Here is a 19,699-nt window from a genome sequence, read left to right as displayed (position 1 = left end):
TTGGTTTTGTTTGAGTTCCACTTGGAGCTTAGGTTAGATCGAGTTGCATATAGAGTAGAATGCTCACGTTGTTGCATGATAGAGTCCTTAGGGTTATTTATTAAACCGGACTCAGTTTAGCACGGGATAAGTTGAGATGAATGAAATTAAGACTGAGATAATAACTTGATTAGGACTAGAGTGATCGATTATAGTTGAATTGAATAATGGATGAAATGCATGTCTTGATTATTTATTACTTGGCTGATTAGTTATGGATTAGACATGCCATAGGGATGTTAGGATGATTGCATGCGTAGATGATTATAGTTATTGCGTTATTATCGGTTTGCATGCAGGAATTGTGATGTTGTTGTTAGGGGATGTTTGGCCATATAGGCCGATCTCCTAGTTTTGATGTTGGTACTACGGGTCCTATGCCATATAGGCAGGACTACGAGTATTAGTGGTTAGTGTCGTAGACTCCTAAGCATTGTTTAGTTTTGGATAGGAGTCTTGTCCCTTAGGTCTTTCCTAGGGATTGTGTGTCGAGTGTTATGCCAACAGCAGGTGCGAAACCTGCCCATGCTAGGCATGTTTTGGGATGGACTAGTGTTTCCTCGGCCTCGTATTCAGCGGGTTCAAGGAAACCTCTTATTCGCTGGATCAGGAAGACTCGGATAGACGGGGTCATGGCCTATGGCTGAGTATTACACGATGGTGTAATGTGGCAATGACGCGAAGGACTGTGGGCTATCGCGCGGTGACCCGATGGATAGTGGGCCGCGGTCGGTTGAAAGTTCCTTCTTCTGGCCTTTTGTGGTAGGGAGATAGGATATTGCCGATGGAGAGGACGAACACGAAGTCACCAGGGCCCGGGTTAGAGTGTTGTGTTAGAGTGTCATAAGAGTTATGGAACCCTTGACTTAGCGTAGCACCGATATATGGTGTTACGAGTTAGATCGAGTCGTAGTTACTCATAGTTATTATTGTGATTGTGGTTGATTGATTTGCTTGCAGGTTCTGACATTAAGTCCTAACTCTGGCTTAGGTACCGAATCAGGCTTGGTATGCATTTGGTTACTGTAGGCCTGACGTTGGCTTGTATGTGTTTGAAGGATTGCTTGTAAAGGGTGGTGGATATTGAAAGCTATGCGGTATCATTGATTGGTCGATCATGTTCTTGTCTGATTGTTGGTCGACCGGCTAATGATACTTTTATAGTCTAAGTGTCTAACACTACATGAGTACTGAACTCAAGCCTATATATGGTTAACTAAAGATTGGTTGTTGACTTGTTTTAATGCAAGTTCCCGTTACTTGAAGCTAGATCATGGCAGGAGGCAAAGTCTAACTTAGTAACGGTTTGCTTAGCCTTAGCTTTGATTGCATGCTAGGGCTAGATTGATTGTTATTTTGGGTTGTCTGGGTTCGAGTCTAGGTTGCGGGTAGAGGTCGCCAGCTCACTGAGTGACGTTAGGTTACTCATCCAACTCCGTTGTCCTTTTTGCAGGTTGCTTTAGGTATGGATGATCGGATAGCTGGGTGCTGGACGTTAGGATCGCCGGTGTAGATTTTCATGTCTTTTGTTAACGGTATTGTGGATTTGTGTTGAGTTGACTCGATTTGGCATTAGGCCGGGACTGGTCTCGAATTATATCAATGTATGGATATTTCTCGAATCAATAAAGAATTAGTTTATATATGTGCTTCATGAGTACTCTGATATTTGACTAGTCCGGTGTAACACAACGTTAGGTTGTGGTATGGGTTGAAAAGTCTTAGGCCTAGATCTAACGGAAATCGCTAACTCTAGGTACAGGTTGCAAAGCTTTGTGCCTTGACGCAGCAGGACGAGTTAGTGGATGAACTGGTCTAGGTCGTGGGGTAAATTTTGTGACTCTGACCGGATCGTCCCTAGCCCGTCATGTAGCGCTTCCGGACCATGGCGCTGGGTTGGATGGCAATCATGTTCTTGTTTGATTGTTGGCTGGCCAGTTGGCTCATTTATCTCTAACTCTGGTGTTGGACGGTCGATCGGTCATGTTCTTGTTTGATTATTGGCTGGTTGATCGACCACATGTCTAGGACGGTTCATGGGTGTTACACATGCCATTGTAAATATCTAATAAAATTATTGAGAGATTCTACTTTAATAATAGATGAATGAAATTTTTATAGTTTGCATAATTTTCATAAATATTTGTCGAGAGCGTTGGATGTAGGGTTAAACGGGACCATTTACTATTAGATGATCGTATTCAAAACGAGGAGCAGGACCACGTACGTATATCTTTTACATAACACGAAAATTTTCAACAAATAAATGAAACTTTCAGGATAATATATAGCAGCTAGCCTCATATGGATTAATAACAAAAAAAAAATCCTGAAATTAATCAATAACCACACAGAAAAATAGTATAGGGAAATTTCATATGATGGCCAATACACATATCCTTGATGAGGACGTGAGCGGTGAGCCCCATTGGTCTGCATATATATTGGACACGAATTTATAGCGCCGATACGAATCGTATAATACCAAAATGGGATGGAGTTGAATTTAAAATATACAAACGCGCGGTTGAGATGGTTTGGAAAATTGAGATGTTACTGGTAATAATCGGATACTAGTTTTTGATCCGTGCGACCGCACGGATGTTATTTTTGGTTTTTATAGGTGGTAAAGATTAGTTGCACAATCTCTTCTTTTATGTTTAATCTTTCATCCTCTCCTAGTAGTTAGAAAAAAAAAATTTGATGCCTATTGATGGATGATGCGTTAGAGTTTTCCCCTCTAATGTATCCACATCTCTGTCCCTTACATCGACCGCGACTTCTAAATTTACTTCTATGTAAACACGGCATTATTTTTAATAAATTTCATGAGTATTTTTAATGAAGAATTTGTATAGTTATACTTTATATTCATCACTTTGTATATTTTGTTTAGTATTAGGAAAAAAAAAATTAAATTATATTTATATTTTAATTATTTTGTATTTTGTTGTTTTTAATTGAAAAAACTTATTTAAATAACCTATTTGAGAAGTTTATTGCTAAATGTAAATGCCGCTTTGAATAACTGATTATTCACTCCGAAATGGGTTCATTAAAAAAGTTTTAAAACATGTTCATTTATTTAAAAAAAAATTTACTTTCATTTTTCTTGGTCACTATTCAGAATTCAAAATCTATTTTATATATAAAAAAATAGTAAAAAGTTCATCAACGTATTTTTATATATGAGATGTTCCTTATTTTAATATAACATTGTTTTGATGTGGAAGATCGGTAAACAAAAAGGACATAATCACTTATTTGAAATACTTATTTAAGAAGTCTTCTAGACGTTGTTTTACACATCTTTTGTTTTATGTTCCGAAGATTCTGTCTAATGGTTTTTGTTCACAGAAAAAAAAAATTGCCATTTGTCAACAAACAAAATTGCCTTGTGTTTTACGTGAGGGACCTAACAAATAAAACGAAGGTTTTTTTTTCATTTGCTTCGTTTCTTGTCTTTGCTGTAGAGGATAACTCTTCATAACGTGATCAAGTAACCTAACATTCCAATCACTTAGACCATGATTCTTGAAAATTAGAATCAAAACTACCATTGCTACTGCACTGGGTTTAAAATAGCGCTTCAACCCTTGAGGCGATGGGAAGGTCAAGCTCGCCTCCAAGCTATAGCGTCACTTCGTACCGCCTCGCCAACTTAAGGTGTAGTCTGAACCTACACGAAAGATTAGAGGTTAGGACATATAAATCATTCAGATTCTTCTATTCTTTGTAATTATCCTAAACCATTAAACTTAAAAGAAAATTAATCCCAAACAAAGTCTTAAAACATAAAATCAAACCAACATAAACATTTTTTAAAAATGTAGAATAAGTTTTGATTGGAAACTTACCGTTAGTCGCCTAAGCAGTGAAGCATGAGGCTTCCAAAGCGGCTCGAGGCAAGGTTGAAGCGACGCTTTCTTGAATTCGCCTTGCTTCAGGACTCCGAGGTGGTGACCCCCCAAAAAAAGGCTGCCTCACCCTAAGGCTAAGGCGAAACACGCTTTTTTTAAAACCGTAACTGCACCTGTCAAAGAGAAATTCACAATTCACTTATATCTTATAAGAGGTGATCATGCTCACAATGGCTTTAGATGATAGAAATGAGCTTAAGTATGGCAAATGTTCTCATAGAAAAAAATTTCAATTGTAATGCCAACAACATTTTTCTCCACAATAAGGGTAGCATGAAGAAGGAATACAACAGCTATGGGAGCCATGTAAAGGAAGAGATTCATAGAGTTTAGCTTCTTCCCTCAAACAAATTCACTAAAAATAATTTCAGCAGCACTCTTAACAGATACAGACTTCGAAAAGATAGAACTGTAACCAATAAGCTGCAAAAAAAATGTTGTTATTTCTTACCCTTCTGAAGATAGCCAATTTCATTGAAGAACTGACTTAAACGCTCTTGTAGCTGTGACTTAACACATAATGAATCCAAATAGGTGGGAACTTGGTTATCCCTGAAGGACACATAAAAAGCGATAAGAATGTCAATCAATGCATAAAACGAAGCTCTGAACGAAATCAAATAGTTCCAAGAGTCTAAGCATACTTGGCACACATACACGTAAATTCCTTTTCTAGGTAACTGTCGCACAACAAACAATATGCATATTTGTGAAGTGACTGAATTAAAGTAAGTAACTTTACAGAACTCAGCAGCTTCGAGCTGAGAGAAATCCCAAAGGTTTTCTAAGATGAAATGTAAGTATGATCTTTACACATGACTTGAAATCTATCAGACTCAGCTCGTTATCTTCTTTCTATTCCTAAACCACATCAAACTTGGTTTTAGGTCTCTACTTAAACCATCTCCTTAAAGCTTGTCACTTCAGCCATAAAACAACTATATACCTTGATTTAAACATGTAGCTTGAATCCCATCAAGAACAGAAACACCTCAAATCCTCTGTCTTTAATTCACCTACTTTTGCGAAATATGAATTTCTATAATTCCTGAGACAACAACATGTGGGATTCAAATTTCAAAGTCTTGAACTAAGAACATGACGTTTAATTAATAGTTGGAACTACTTCAACTAGACACTTATCCAGTTCTGACTATATTTGCATGTTTAGACGTATATATCTGTGTTATTCATTACATTTGTATCAATATGAGAAATTTTCATTGGGCTTCAAAGTCCCACGACGGCGTCTAAACTAATGAGCTTGGTACACAAAATGTGGAAGATCCAATACCAAAGGGAAATGGAGGCTTATAGCAGCACACGTTGGTCATATGTTAAGTATCAGCAAAAGAAACACGGTTATGCCCATTTCCAAGTACCACCAACCTATGAATGAAACAAGAAGAAAGTATTTTCACTTTTTATAACTTCTCAACTTGATGATTAAAGAAGATGATTACATCGGTTTATATACAGAGACACTTAAACCTAGGAACCCTCTAGATCTTTACAAAACCTTATCTCTCCAGCTGTTAAAGCATAAAGCAGTCAATCACCTAAAGATAAGAACAGCTCAAATCTGTTTTGGAGAGGCAAGCTGTGCTCCTCTGTACCCTTGAGCGTTTGTCTCTTATGTTCAAAACATTACAGTTTAACAATTATCTATTCTCTTTGGCATTTCATCGAACAGGTTGTCTACATTCAGCATATCCGACACTAACTTGTTTATCTAAACACATCCTTATCAGCCCAATCACAGTCTATCTCATCTAACTTCTTCAGTTCCAGACCTATGATCTAAACCAGCCAATACCCATCTCAAACCATGTCTAATAATAAATCACGAATATTACCATAGATATTTGGGTTTGAAGACTTCTTCCATATACAGAGATGGAGTATGTGATTTCCTCTAGTCAGCTTGATCTTTGGCCACTCATGACACGTCATACATCACGTGAAACAAACATCAGATTCTTCAACTTCTTCTAGCTCTCAAAGGTGCTGACTTTAATCTTCTTCTTCAAATAAAGCTCAAGTCTTGTTTCTCTACTTGGTTGGACCGAGAAAACACAAAATTCTTGGAGCTTCTTTGGTGGTAGAGAATGGTCGTTTGTTCCTTCTTCAAGACCATCTGAACCAGTTGGGCCTCGTGTGATGTAGCCTCCGTTTGGCCCACTATCTTGATGTCTCTAACATCCCCCCTCAAACTTGTGGTGGGTGGAGAGCCAACACCAATTTTGTCTCTCAATTCCATGAATGCTCGTCGAGGTAGAGACTTAGTGAATATGTCTGCGAGTTGCTGCGTTGCAGGTATATGGCGAGTCTTGATCAGTCCCAGAACCACCGCTCTCTGATGTAATGATAGTCTGTATCAAAATTCTTAGAGCGCTTATGCATTGTCGGGTTGGCACTAAGATATACAGCAGAGAGATTATCACACAGTAGCATAGTGGCATGAGGCTGACTGATCCCAATATCACGCAGCAAGAAAGACATCCAAGCTATCTCCTGAGCCGTAGCACCCAAGGCTCTATACTCTGCCTCTGTGGAGGATCTTGAGACAGTCGCTTGTCTTTTGGCTGACCAAGAAATAAGGTTTGGACCAAGTAGTGTACCGAAACCTGTTGTTGATCTCCTTGTCTCTTTGCAGTCTGCCCAGTCGCTATCACAATACGCTGACAAATTCAAGAAAGATTGCTTCTTGATGTGGAGACCAAGACTCTGAGTTCCTTTGATGTATCTCAGTATTCGCTTTAGGAAACCAAAGTCAGCTTGAGTGGGAGTATGCATCCTTTGGCAAACAAAGTTAACCGCATATTGAATATCAGGACGAGTTATAGTTAGATATTGCAGTTTCCCCGCCACACTTCTGAAGTACGTAAGTTCTGTAAACAGGTCTGATTCTTCATACTCCTGTCTTAGAGGTAGCGGTGTTGCCATAGGGTTGCATTCATACATAGCTGTTTGATGGAGGATGTCTCTAACATAAGCAGCTTGATGCAGAAACAGACCACCATCATATGACTCTATCTCAATGCCAAGAAAGTAGCTCGGCTTCCCAAGATCTTTCATAGGAAATCTCTGCTTTAGAGAAGCTAGTAAGTCTTGGAGAAGAGCTTCATCACTTCCTGTTAGCAAGATATCGTCCACATATAGTAGCAACACCAACGTCTTGTCACCTTTATGGTAAGTGAAGAGAGACGGATCAGACTTGCTGCAACAAAACCCAAAATCAATGAGAAACTCACTGAAGGTATCAAACCAAGCTCGGGGAGCTTGTTTGAGTCCATACAGTGCCTTGGTGAGTCGACAGACATGATTAGGCCTGTTAGGATCTTCAAAGCCGGGAGGTTGGTACATATACACTGGTTCCTTCAGTTCTCCATGAAGAAAGGCACTTGACATAGACCAGCCTTTTGCTACTGCCACATTCAGCACCAACCTTATAGTAGCTGTCCTCACCACAGGGCTAAAGGTTTCAAGATAATCCAGCCCTTCTTCTTGTTTGTAGCCTTTACTAACGAGCCTTGCTTTAAGTTGCTTCACTGTTCCATCAGGATTGAACTTTATAGTAAAAACCTACCGGCTACTAAGAATGTTCATTTCAGGCGTTGCAGGCACCAGAGTCCAAGTATCTAACATATGTATGTTAGTCATTTCTTCACCAACAGCTCCATTCCAGCCAGTATGCTTCATAGCCTCTGTTATGTTCTTTGGTACTTCAGGCACAAACTTAGAAGCCAATAACGCATACCGGCTGTTAGGTTTCTGAATACCAGACTTGGCTCTAGTTGTCATTGGATGAACAGTCTCCAATGGAACAACATGAGTAACTTCAGCTTCCATCTCCTGATAATTATTGTCAACTTCTTGGATTGGTGAAGGAGGAGGAGGAGGAGGAGGGACTTGAGCTTCAGCGTTAGGTTCAGGAGGAGGTGGAAGGATTCTGATACATCTTTCATCTGATGGCGTTGGTGGAGAAGAGGTTGCAGCCTGCCAAGCTTTCAGTAAGGTTGATTCATATCGAGGGAATAGATGTTTGTAGTCTTCTTTAAATGGAAAGCATTCCTCATTAAACACCACATGTCGAGAGATGTAGACTTTACCAGTAGGAGCATACAGACATCTATAACCCTTGTAGTTAGGACTGTAACCAAGGAAGACACATTTCAACGATCTTGGTTCTAACTTGTGATCTGCAACTCGACGAAGATAAGGGTAACAGGTTGAGCCAAATACTCTGAGGTGGGAGTAGTCTGGTTTAGATTTTAGCAACAGCGCAGCTGGGGACTTGCTTCCTTTGGATAATCCAGGTAGAAGATTTCCAATATAAGAAGCCGTATAGAAAGCTTCTACCCAATGATGCAGAGGCAGGTGAGAGTGGAACATCATAGATAATCCTAACTCAGTGAGGTGCCGGTGTTTTCTCTCTGCCAATCCATTTTGCTCTGGTGTGTAAGGACATGACACACGGTGTTGAATCCCATGTTGGCTGAGATGCTCTTTGAACTTCTTACTCATATATTCACCACCACCATCTGACTGAAACGCCTTTATCTTTCTGTCTAGTTGATTTTCTACAAGCTTTTGAAAGGCAGTGAAGACTGATAGAAATTATGTTTTATTATGTAAAGGAAAGAACCACGTATAACGAGTGTGTTCATCCACAAAGATTACATAATAACGGAAACCCTGATTAGATGCAACAGGTGAGGGTCCCCAAAGATCGCTATGAATGCAGTCTAACGGCTGAGAAACAGAAGAACTAGAACAGGAAAACTGAAGACGACTACTCTTTCCCATCTGGCAAGGCTCACAAATGGGAGATGTTCTGCTCTTATTGACTTTAATCTCCTTGTTGGCTTGAAGATGCTGAAGAACTCTGAGGTTTGAATGTCCTAAGCGATGATGCCATACTGACTATGAGACAGCCACATGACGATTTGAGTAGAAGGCAGCAAACTCATCACTCTTCAGCATATATAACCCTTTAGTTCGTGGACCCTTTGACACCACTTTCTGAGTCTGGAGATCAATCACATACACATTATGAACATCAAAATAAACTCCACACGGATAATCCTCACATAGCTTAGATACTGAGAGCAATGATTTCTTAATGTCGGGACAAACAAGAACTTCTTTTAAAGGAATTGTACATGAACCAGAAGTGATGTTAGCGGCTCCAACATGAGTAATAGGAAGGTATGCTCCGTCACCAACCATAACTGCATCATTTCCTTCATAGGGATGCGCATTTTGTAGATTCTGAGTGGAAGAGGTGATGTGAGCCGTTGCTCCGGAGTCAGGGTACCACTCCTTTCCATTCTCATCAGTAATCCTCAGGGCAGAGAAGGCCTCATTGCTCTGGTAATTATTGTCAAACCTATTGTAACACTTGAGTGCGGTATGACCAATATGACCACATATCTGACATGTAGGCCTATTACCAGAGTTCGTTGGTGTTGACTGATGTTGGGTGAAGCCTCAGCCTCTTGTTGAATATCCTCCACAGCCTCTGAAGTAACTAGATATGCCTCTTCCTCGCTGTTGAGGGTTGTAACTTGGAGCAGGCGGCTTGAGTTCCTGAAGGTTCTGGTACTGGTGTGTATTGAACACCATGTGTGGAGAGATGATGGAGTTATCTTCATACGACTGAAGCTTGGAATCGAAGCCTTGAACTTCTGACACAACATCGTTGAAGTTTGGTTGAGGGAACTTGGTGAGCGAGCTCTGAATGAAAGTAGTGATAGGGTCATACTCCCTATCAAGTCCATTGAGAAAACCAAAGATCTTCATCGATTCATCGATAGGCTTCCCAATAGAGCTCAAAGCATCACACATCGACTTGAACTCTCTACTGTAAACCGCTAGAGTCTTCCCTTTGTTGGTTAACAGTTGAAGATTGCGGCATAAAGTGAACTCGCGAGCCAAGGAGCTCTTGTTGAAGTTCTCTGCAAGCGAGAGCCAGATCTCTCTCGAAGTAGGAAGATTGTGAACATACCCTAGAACCTCTTCAGACAGGGTACCAAACAGCTACGAACGGACTAGTTGATCAGAACAGAACCAAGATTCATACGCCGGGTTAGGGTTTTCAACATTGACATCATCTTGAACCACCGTTACAGTAGCAGCCGGTTGCGTCACACCACCATTGACAAAGCCAATCAACTTCTGGCTGGACAGTAACGACTCGAACTGGATCTTCCAGAGTAAGTAGTTTCCATCATTGAGCTTGAGAGTAACAGAGCTCAAGATGTGAACGTTCTTCGGGAAGGGGTACGGATCTGCCATTTTCGACCTGTCAAGGTTTTCATGGCTCTGATACCATATGAATGAAACAAGAAGAAAGTATTTTCACTGTTTATAACTTCTCAACTTGATGATTAAAGAAGATGATTACATCGGTTTATATACAGAGACACTTAAACCTAGAAACCCTCTAGATCTTTACAAAACCTCATCTCTCCAGCTGTTAAAGCATAAAGCAGTCAATCACCTAAAGATAAGAACAGCTCAAATCTGTTTTGGAGAGCAAGCTGTGCTCCTCCGTACCCTTGAGCGTTTGTCTCTTCTGCTCAATAGTCGACCGTTGGAGAGAGTTAGTAGTGGGCTTTACTAAGCTCTGAACCAGTTAGGCCTCGTGTGATGTAGCCTCCGTTAGGCCCACTATCATGATGTCTCTAACACAACCAACTCCGCATGATCGAACATCCTCTAAACCTTTGGCTAAGCATTCTTATGAACTCCTTTTACATCATCCCCACTTGCAGGAAACGTTTCTTCCTCATAACCCGTCTTGAAACTATCTGGTTCGCTCAGAGGATTCGAATATACTCAAATCTAGCATTTTACGAAGTTACTGGGCTGTAAGGAATCCATTTGGTCAATAGAACATAAACACTACTATGTCACTACTTTATCAAGTTTCTTTCTTCTACGTAACAAACAACAAAATCCCATAATGTCACAATTTGTTTGTAACAAACACTATTATTGTATTCACAATAATAAAATAAAACGTGAAAAATTATTCATATGATACACTTATTTTTGTACATGAGACATTGCCGTCTTTTTTAGCCAGTGACAAAGTAATCAATTTTCTCCGGAGGTAAGTTCAAGACCGATTGGTCAACCTACATCACAAGAGAACATATTCACATCAATTCAAATGTTCACGATCTCTTTGTAAATATGAACCACAATGTGTATGATCTTTCTGTAAAATGTGCATGACCCATAATATAAAAAGAGAACAGAGTTCAAAAACGAACAATTAACCAAAAAACAAGAAAAGAGGCAGGCGTTATTCGGTTATTGTTCAGAAGATTTTGCATATAAAAAAAAAACTAATAGACAAAGAAACATTCGCTAAGAAGTGTGGTCTTCTGTCTATTTTCCTCAAAACTAGACAAACTAGGCTAGCGGCTAGGAGACGGAACACGCTTCCCCTTTTCAGAGCTCGTCCTTGGCAGCCTCTGTTGTCTTTTCCTCCGCCTTAGTCTCTCCAGCTGTGTCCTTGTTCTTGTCGATGAAGCTTATGAAGTCTTCCTTTGTCCTGTCTCCTTCGTACAGCACAACGTTTCCGCTCGCTGATCTGAAGTAAATGGTCGGGAATCCCTTCACATCGAAGGTATCACGTGGGAAGTCGTTTGCAGTTGCATCCTAGACAAGCGAAAAGAGGAAGAACCCGGTAAGATAAAACCATGGATATGATAAAAAAAAATGAATAACCTTTCAGTTCGGTGAAAGGGGAAAATTGACTTACTAGCTTAGCTATGACAACACTTGGATCGTTTTGGTACGACACAGCGACTTCGTCCAAGATTGGAACAAGCTTTTGGCAGTGTCCACACCATGGTGCATAGAATTCAAGCAACACTGCAAGTAAAGAAGAGGAAACAAAACTGATTTATGTGTTTCTTTAGCTACCAGCAAACAGGGGTTTGTTTGTGATTTAATAATGTATGGAGCTCACCGTTCTTTCCAGAGTTGAAGACCATGTCGTCAAGGCTCTCACCAACAACAACCTTCACTGGCTCGTTGTTTTCGGTTGGGATAGGTTGAGATTTTTTGTGAGGGGGCACTTTTCCATCCTTGAAGTCCTTGATCCATGATCCAATCTGGTCAACCTCCACATTTGTTTTCAGGTACTTCTTGTCGTCAGCAGTTTGGATGATGATGAGAGGAACTTGGCTCTCTTCGAGTCCAAAGTACTGTTATTAGTTCACAAAATTCAGAATTAGCATTTTGAAATAAACAAGGGATGAGACGGTTGGGAGATAGATAGTAGAGCAAGACTAACCTGGAATGCGCCTTGGCTGTTCTCAGCATCACCGAGAAGGAAGCTAAGACCCTGTCCCTTGTTGGATGTAGCAACTTCACGGTACTTTGATTTAAGAGTCTCAGCTGATTCTTCGGTGAAGTTAATGAAAAACATCGCCTGAAACTCAAAATATTACGCACCATCAAAACCAATACACGGTTTGGGAATTACAGGATCATTGAGCTAATATGGCATTCTATGACAATAACTAATACGCATCAGCTCATCTCAGTCAATCTATATGCACAAGAAATAAAGGCATAACATGAATCCCTCCTTTTAGTAGTATCATGATGGGATTAAGATCCATGAGTTATACCTTAGTGTTAGGGCTGTCAAAGAATTTGATAACATAAGGGTGGTTGTTTGGATCCTTGTCAAAGACGGTGATAAGGGGAATGCTTGATTCTTTGACAAACTTCTCCAAAGCTTCTCCATCAAAATCCTGGATATGCACAGAAGAAAATCAAATATATATACCGTATCACAGGACCACTCATCCATGTTACATACAAAGAGAGAGAAAAAAAAGCAAGCCTTTTTCCCCTTGTACCTTGGAATCAACAAACAGTTCATCGAAGGGTTTGAATAGCCTGACCACAGGTCCTGTCACAGACTCTCCACGAGGAAGAAGCTTAGCATCAGAGGTGTGTGCAAAATCATAGTCAGAGCGCAGTTTCTCAGCAGTGGCTAAGAAAGAATCAAACTCAGGGCCAGCCAATTTAGGGAAAACTCCAACCTAACGCAACAGAAACAACAAACGTTACTTGCCTATTATATACAGAGATGAAAAAGGAATGTGCGAGTGGTGTGACACTTACCACAACAACCTTCTTGTCACCAACAACCTCAGTAGCATCATCAGGCGACTTGATCTCAAAAGAAGCGGGGCCGCTTTGCTTCTTCAAGTAAGAAACAATGCCGTCCGCTTCACGAGGTCCTTTGTATTCCTGAACAGCTTTGCCTCCGTTTCTGAAGATCTTGATGGTAGGAAAACCCTGAACCTCGTACTTGGTAGCAAACTCTTTGTTAGTCTCCTCACTTGCATCAATCTTGGCAAGAACCACGGGAGGGACGTTACTGCTCAGCTCCGACGCAGCCTTCTCGTACTGTAAAACAAAAATTACATGAATTATACAAATTGATAGGTAAAGACAATAACTTTCCACATGAAGAAGAAGAAGAAGAAGACGTAATTTACCTCAGGAGCTAGCTGCTTGCAGTGTCCACACCTGAAGAAGCAAATATCAAATGAGTGCGAGATTAAGATCCAACTACTTACAAATTAGTAAGCGTACAAGCTCCTAGATTGAATTCATTTCATAGATCGAATCGTTCAAAGACAAATCCATATGATAAAACTCAGATCCATCGAATCGCATGACAATCAGCAGAAGATCAATACCAAGGGGCGTAGAACTCGACGACGATGAAATCGTGCTTGTTGATGCTATCGGTGAAGTTGGAGTGATCCAAGGTCAACACGAACTCCTTCGTCTCCCTCCCTTCGCTTCTTACTGAGCCTGAGGAAGCGAGCAGCGACAACAACACAAGGATCGAGAACAGCGCGTATCCCCTTCTCACCGCCATTATTGATCTCTGTGAGCTCTGTTGGGCAAAGCTTTGGGAGATATTTATTTATCAGCTAAATGGTCACATATCCACGTGGCGGAAAGTAAATGGTCAGCATAAAATTGAAAACAAAAAAATTGCATTTAGATCTGACCCGTTATGGATTGTTTAGTTTAGTTTCATTCCATTATTAACATCTATCAATGTGAATATTATAGGTTCCTTAGCTCGAGGCAAAACCTTGCAACGCGTGCGTCACCATGAACAACATGCTCTGCTCTCACAACTACATAGCACTCGCGGATCCCACGTACAAGGCTGGTTTGGTCGGACTGATCTTACTAACATGAGAAGTCCAATCTTTGTCTATTTTTTTAATATTAACCGGGAAATTCAGACAAAAATTAGAGATGGTAGTTGGTTTTCCATCTGCTTTTCAGTAGATTTTATGTTAGCAAACATTAAACTTGGCATTTTTCATTACTGGTGGTCTCAAGATATTATCAAAAATGATTATGGAATTATTAAGGAATGTGTGTATTTTGGAGAGTGACATTATCCATTTCATGCTCTGCGAAGACCATGGTGAACTCGAGTTCTTCGTTCTACACCTTTCCGTGCAAATTTAGACTCTCTTCTTGACCTAATACCATGAACCGGACCAACACCGCCAGAAAAACGATGTTGTTACCTCAAACCAACTCTAACACGATGGCTCCTCGGTCGGTCGTAGAGACTTTGCTCTTCTTTCCTCATTTCTCGTCTCGGTCTATGGTATCTGAAAGACCCATCATCGTCATCACTATAAGCATCTTTATCATCATCATCCTCTGTACACCTGCGATTTCTGCATCTTCTTCTGCGTTTGGTGTGTAGCAGATCATAGCAGAAGAAAGTGCAGCAGTAGCTAAGAACGAGTCCATCCCACACGACCAAGCGACATAACAAGACGATCTAATTAGGACAAGAACTTATAAAGAAAGCCACTGCAACTGCTTTCTGGTCGTTTCCCCTGTTTTACTTCTTTTCATGATATTTATTTTCCTCTCTCTTTTAAAATAATAGAAAATCAAATTTCATACAGAAGTCATAATCTCAAAGAAGAAATCGTTCTATGCTTAAACCGGGATGCGATGGTTATTCTACATAAAACCAGTTTACAAAGGCAAAAACAACAACTTGGATAGAAGCAGATGAAAGATGATATAGCTGATCAGATTAATCCATCCTTCCCTTTAGGATCCTCTCTTTAATCTCAGTTGGTGTTCTGCAACAAAATCATCAAGAAAGTAATGTTTAAGAAGTATACTGAGATAACAAAAAAATGTGTGGGGACAAAAGAAGAAACTTACACAACGTAGACATGACCTCCCCAACCACTCAGACAATCACGGTCAACTGACGATAGAAGTGCTTGCGATATCGTCTCAAACAGTTCCTCCGCTTCCTGATAAATTCCAATTTTGTTAAACCATAGTCTTGATGGGCACTTTTGAACACCTCATGCCAAAAGGAACAATTGAAGAGATATCCAAGAGAAAAAATAATGGCTATTGAGGTCCAAGGTGGGTTTTCAAAATAATTCCAGATTCTACATTTATAGAAAGCTAACAACAAACTTAAGTGTGGTTATATTAAGAATTTGAACTGAAAGGACTTGGTAATAAAACAAGAGATGATAAAGTTGATAGTAGGCAAACCATATCAGGCTTGTACATAGCTTCGCAGGCACCATAAAGTGATTCTGAAGCAGTTCCGGATACAACAAAATCTTTAGCCAACTCCCTGCAATTTTTATTTTTTTTTTTACAGTAGAACCACAAGTATTAACAACATGTACGGTACGCCCCTTATATCAAGCAACAAACGAGATGAAAGAGTAACAGAGAACTCATTCTCGGAACAGCAAATACAAGTGAAATCCCCATAAAAATAACAAACATGAACATTGCAGACTCGCTTATGCATCATTAGACACAACTCCAACCATAAGGAATGGAAAAACTAAATGATCTCCACCGAAACATCTATACACGTAACAAGAATTACACTCTAGGCTAACCAAGCTAAATGACACTGAACAAGGGAAACTACGGAACAGAGAAGCAACAAAGGAAAGGAGATGAGCTTACTTGGCTCCAATGGAGTCCATGGTGCAGATGAAGGGCTTGTCATCTTCTCCCAGTCCAGCAATCACTGGTTGGCATAAGTAAGGACCAAATCTGAAACCAAACCACCCCAAGTACTGATTCAGATACACACTAATCAAATCTCAACCCTAACAAAACATCGAAATTCGACACAAGTAACTTAATAAAAGCAAATCAAGCAGGCAAGCGACAGACCTCTTCTCGTAAAGAATGGCAGAGACGAGACTGGCGAAAGTTTCAGGCTTCATGTCTCTCTCCTCACGAAGCTGGTACAGCTTATGACGAAACACCAAGCGCTGGTACCTTCCATCCATCCCCCCCAGAAAAAGCAAAAACCTTTAACAAGTTCGCAAGTAGAGAAGAAGCAAACAAACATCTGAAAGCTTTCTTACAGTGTTTGAACATCGGTGGCGAGACCAGAGAGTCCGATGAAGACGCGATCGTGGATCTTGGAGATTCTCTGGAAATCGGTGGCGATTGTCTGAAGCTGCACACCGAGCCTTCGATCACTGGCGATGGCGAAGCAGTTCTTCCCCACCATAGCTACAACTGCGCTTCCATTGTACTCGAAGATCTGCATCGCCATCAATTAGTCACGCATCAATGACTGATGCGGAATAAGACCAAGAGTAAGGGTTTTTGAAATTCAAACGAGTGATCCGACTTACCGACATCGGAAGAGTAGGGTTTGTGGAGTGATGTTTTGAGCTTTTCTCGAGGAGAACGGAGGAGAAATCTGAGAGAAAGTACGTAAAGTCGACGGTGGCTTGGAAGAAACTCCAGCCGAGTTATATTCGTTGGGCCTTCTACAGGCCCATGGGTTGGTAATTGTATAAACCACTACAACAAATGTTTTGATATCAGAGTTAGTCCTCGGCAAAAAACACCAGAACCGAAAAATCGAACTTAATTAACCGAAACCTAAAATACCTTAATGGTTCCTCTATTTTTGTATCCAAATAATCGAAACCGAACCGAAAACTGAACGGTACCCAAATATGCGAAAAAACAAATTTCAACTTTCTGATATAAGATAAAATGTCATAAATCCCACTTGACTTGAGTTGGAGAGGAAGAAAAGTGACAACATTGTTACTACGATCCCACCACGTTATTTTTTATGTACTCTTTTATATTAAAAGAGTAAATACTTACAAAACTAGCACTTTAGTGATTCGAGCTTTGGTTGGATTGATGAATATCCACGTGTGTAACCACTAGACCACTTAGATTTCAGCTTTCTTATATAAGATAAAATGTCATAAATATTACTCGACTCGGGTTGGATAGGAAGAGTGACGACATTGTTACCACCAGACGATTCAAACTCTGGTTGGATTAATGAAATATGCAAGTGTGTAACCACTAGACCACTTAGATTAACATGTTAACTAATATATTTTGTATATATATATTTGATTCATACATTAAACGGGTACCCGAAACCGAACCAAAATATCGTAAACAGCTATTGGATATAAGAATGATTTATCCGATAATACCGAAAACCGAATGGTTTCTATCCGAATACAAGAATGTCCAGGGTTAATCAGAGTCGGAGTGCCCGGTTAAACCAATTTAACTGAATCGAAATCATAATAAAAGACTAAACCCGAACTAGAGAATTGATTCGTTTTGTTCTTCATTTAATGATAAACTAGATTTTGACCCGCGCTTTCAAAGCGCGGGTTTATTTTTGTTTTTTTTTTCAATTGACAAATATTTAGTAAATGTCACATTTTCATATATTTGTATTTTATTTTATAAAAGACTTAAAAATTTTATCTTTATTTATCGTATTTCATTTTAAATGACTATTTATGTTAAAAAAATTAAACTTTATTTTTTTAATGAATTAAGTTGGTATAACTCTGATAAATTAATTTTATTATGGGGTTAATATTTTAATTAAAAAATTATATACTTTTAATAAAGATTTATACTTTTCAATAAAAAAATTCAATTATTTTTATGAATGCTTAAATTATATTAAAAAAAAAAAAAAATAATAATTAAGAATAGTTGAAAAAAACCAAATGGCCCAAGAGAGATTTGATTTGGGCTGGATCCAAAAATAATGACCCAATATAGATTTGTTATTAATATTACTTAATTGCCCTTAATGAAACATGCAATGTTAGTGAAGGAAACATGCCCCTAAGGTAATTATGACAATAGGATCCTGCTTTAATAGTATAGATTGGATCGAACTGAAAGACTGACCGTATCACCATCAGTCTAAAACCGAGTAAAACTCGCATAAATAAGATATTGTAGTAGCAATTGCAGACCTTGAGCGAAAAAAATGAAATGAAATAAACACTAAAGTTTTATTAAGTTTTTCTCTTTGCATAAGAGAATTATAAATAACTGATGCGCTTAAACCACAACTAGAGTACCACATCCCAATCGAGGCGGTCACGTTCCATCATTAATATGATTCTTTTCTCAGCAGAGCTTAAATCAGACTCGTTATGTTTCACACGAAAAGACGAAGACAATGACGACGACTCCTCCGATGACGAAAACGACTTCGTTTCTGCGTCATAGAAAACGTCAGATTCCGATGACGTCGTCGTCGTCGAATCCAAACCGGTGTTGTTTTTCACGTCGCGGGTCTTACTCTTCTTGAACCGAAGCAATGGCTTGAGAAGACTCCACCGTCGCCAATTAGTAGCAGTACCGGAGTCGCGTGTTGTAGCTCGAGCTGATGAACATCGCCAATATGGAGCCGGTGGTGGTCCTGAAGAGCGGGAATCTTGACGCGGTTTGATCTTGAAAGACGAAGGAGGAGGAGGAGCAAAGGGAGAGACCGCAGGAGAAGACGACAGAGACGGTGGAAGTTTTGTCATTCGGAGAGTAGAAAGTTTCTTGGGAGGTTTAAGGAGAGTGGGACCATCGTCGTCGGGTTGGGTTCGGGTCTTGGGTATACCGGGTCGGATCTCCCAGTTAAAAGGCACTGCTCCGGGTCTCTTGAAAGGACTTTCACTATCTAATTCAACCATTGACATGACACACACACAAAGAACGTTTCTCTCTGATTTGTTTGAAGAATATTTCAACAACCCCTACTTACTTATACTTCAGAGTTCAGACAGCTTTATGTGAAACTATAAAGATTCAATGGATTTATTTACGGTATTACTAATGTTTTCTATATTAGATTGGATATGTATCAAAACCTTCTTTTTACATGGATATGATAGAAAATCTACGTAACTAGTTACGCTTTTATCTTCTTCACATTTTCGGAGGATCACACTCTCAGTAAAATATTAAAGAGGTAAATCTCATTTGTTCAAAGTAATATAATATATTACTATACATACTGGTTAGAAAAAGTATTATATCTGGATTATATTATACCATTTATTATTTGTATATTTTGTTGTTATACAATACTATATTAGGTGAATATTTTACGAAATGAGAATGACAATTGTTTTGTAGCTTGAGGATTGTAATTGCCGTGATTCAACAATGTCTTCTTCTTTTTTTGGGTTAAAGATTCATTCAACAATGTCAGCTATTGTAACAACACAAAAGGGTTCACATAATCCATTGAGATTTGTTAATCTAGAAATCAGACATTAATATGAAACATCTCTACGCTACAGTTATAATAAGAACATTAGATATATATTTATATAAAAGCAACTATATTGTTTTTCTTTTTTTTTTGG

The 19,699-nt window shown here is 39.4% G+C and overlaps 3 protein-coding genes across 4 annotated transcripts; all 3 read right to left on the bottom strand.

Moving 5' to 3' along the window:
* Positions 1-11,213: 11,213 nt before the first annotated feature.
* Positions 11,214-13,909, bottom strand: LOC106306794 (protein disulfide isomerase-like 1-1). The gene is made up of 9 exons (XM_013743547.1): positions 13,700-13,909; positions 13,496-13,526; positions 13,116-13,403; positions 12,848-13,033; positions 12,614-12,739; positions 12,274-12,411; positions 11,947-12,184; positions 11,737-11,849; positions 11,214-11,633 (listed from the first exon to the last, which is right to left on the bottom strand). Exons 1-9 carry the CDS (start codon positions 13,882-13,884, stop codon positions 11,424-11,426), a joined length of 1,515 nt encoding a protein of 504 aa, XP_013599001.1. The 5' UTR covers positions 13,885-13,909; the 3' UTR covers positions 11,214-11,423.
* A 987-nt stretch (positions 13,910-14,896) lies between these two features.
* Positions 14,897-16,767, bottom strand: LOC106303809 (proteasome subunit beta type-3-A). Of its 2 annotated transcripts, XM_013740133.1 has the most exons (7): positions 16,685-16,767; positions 16,409-16,590; positions 16,212-16,319; positions 15,999-16,088; positions 15,567-15,651; positions 15,219-15,313; positions 14,897-15,133 (listed from the first exon to the last, which is right to left on the bottom strand). In XM_013740133.1, the coding sequence occupies exons 1-7, from the start codon at positions 16,688-16,690 to the stop codon at positions 15,085-15,087; spliced, it is 615 nt and encodes a 204-aa protein (XP_013595587.1). In that variant the 5' UTR covers positions 16,691-16,767; the 3' UTR covers positions 14,897-15,084. The 2 variants fall into 2 exon arrangements, with proteins under 2 accessions (XP_013595587.1, XP_013595588.1); XM_013740134.1 differs by lacking the exon at positions 16,685-16,767 and having other exon boundaries at positions 16,409-16,596.
* Positions 16,768-18,406: 1,639 nt separating this feature from the next.
* LOC106302849 lies at positions 18,407-19,021 on the bottom strand. Its single transcript, XM_013739258.1, has one exon. The coding sequence runs from the start codon at positions 19,019-19,021 to the stop codon at positions 18,407-18,409; it is 615 nt and encodes a 204-aa protein (XP_013594712.1).
* Positions 19,022-19,699: the final 678 nt, after the last annotated feature.

Source organism: Brassica oleracea, chromosome C7, assembly GCF_000695525.1.
Source record: "Brassica oleracea var. oleracea cultivar TO1000 chromosome C7, BOL, whole genome shotgun sequence".
Taxonomy (NCBI): Eukaryota; Viridiplantae; Streptophyta; class Magnoliopsida; order Brassicales; family Brassicaceae; genus Brassica; species Brassica oleracea.
The sequence above is the reverse complement of the archived record's forward strand: the minus strand, read 5'-3'. Positions and strand labels throughout refer to the sequence as shown.

Coding starts and splice junctions, on each gene's coding strand:
- LOC106306794 (XM_013743547.1), bottom strand. CDS start 13,884: ATGGCGGTGAGAAGGGGATACGCGCTGTTCTCGATCCTTGTGTTGTTG. Junction 13,527..13,699: donor GTCGAGTTCTACGCCCCTTG/GTATTGATCTTC, acceptor TTGCTTCTTCAG/GTGTGGACACTGCAAGCAGC. Junction 12,412..12,613: donor TTGACAGCCCTAACACTAAG/GTATAACTCATG, acceptor TTTGAGTTTCAG/GCGATGTTTTTCATTAACTT.
- LOC106303809 (XM_013740133.1), bottom strand. Junction 16,320..16,408: donor GCCACCGATGTTCAAACACT/GTAAGAAAGCTT, acceptor GATGGATGGAAG/GTACCAGCGCTTGGTGTTTC. Junction 15,134..15,218: donor GGAGGTCATGTCTACGTTGT/GTAAGTTTCTTC, acceptor ATTTTGTTGCAG/AACACCAACTGAGATTAAAG.
- LOC106302849 (XM_013739258.1), bottom strand. CDS start 19,021: ATGGTTGAATTAGATAGTGAAAGTCCTTTCAAGAGACCCGGAGCAGTG.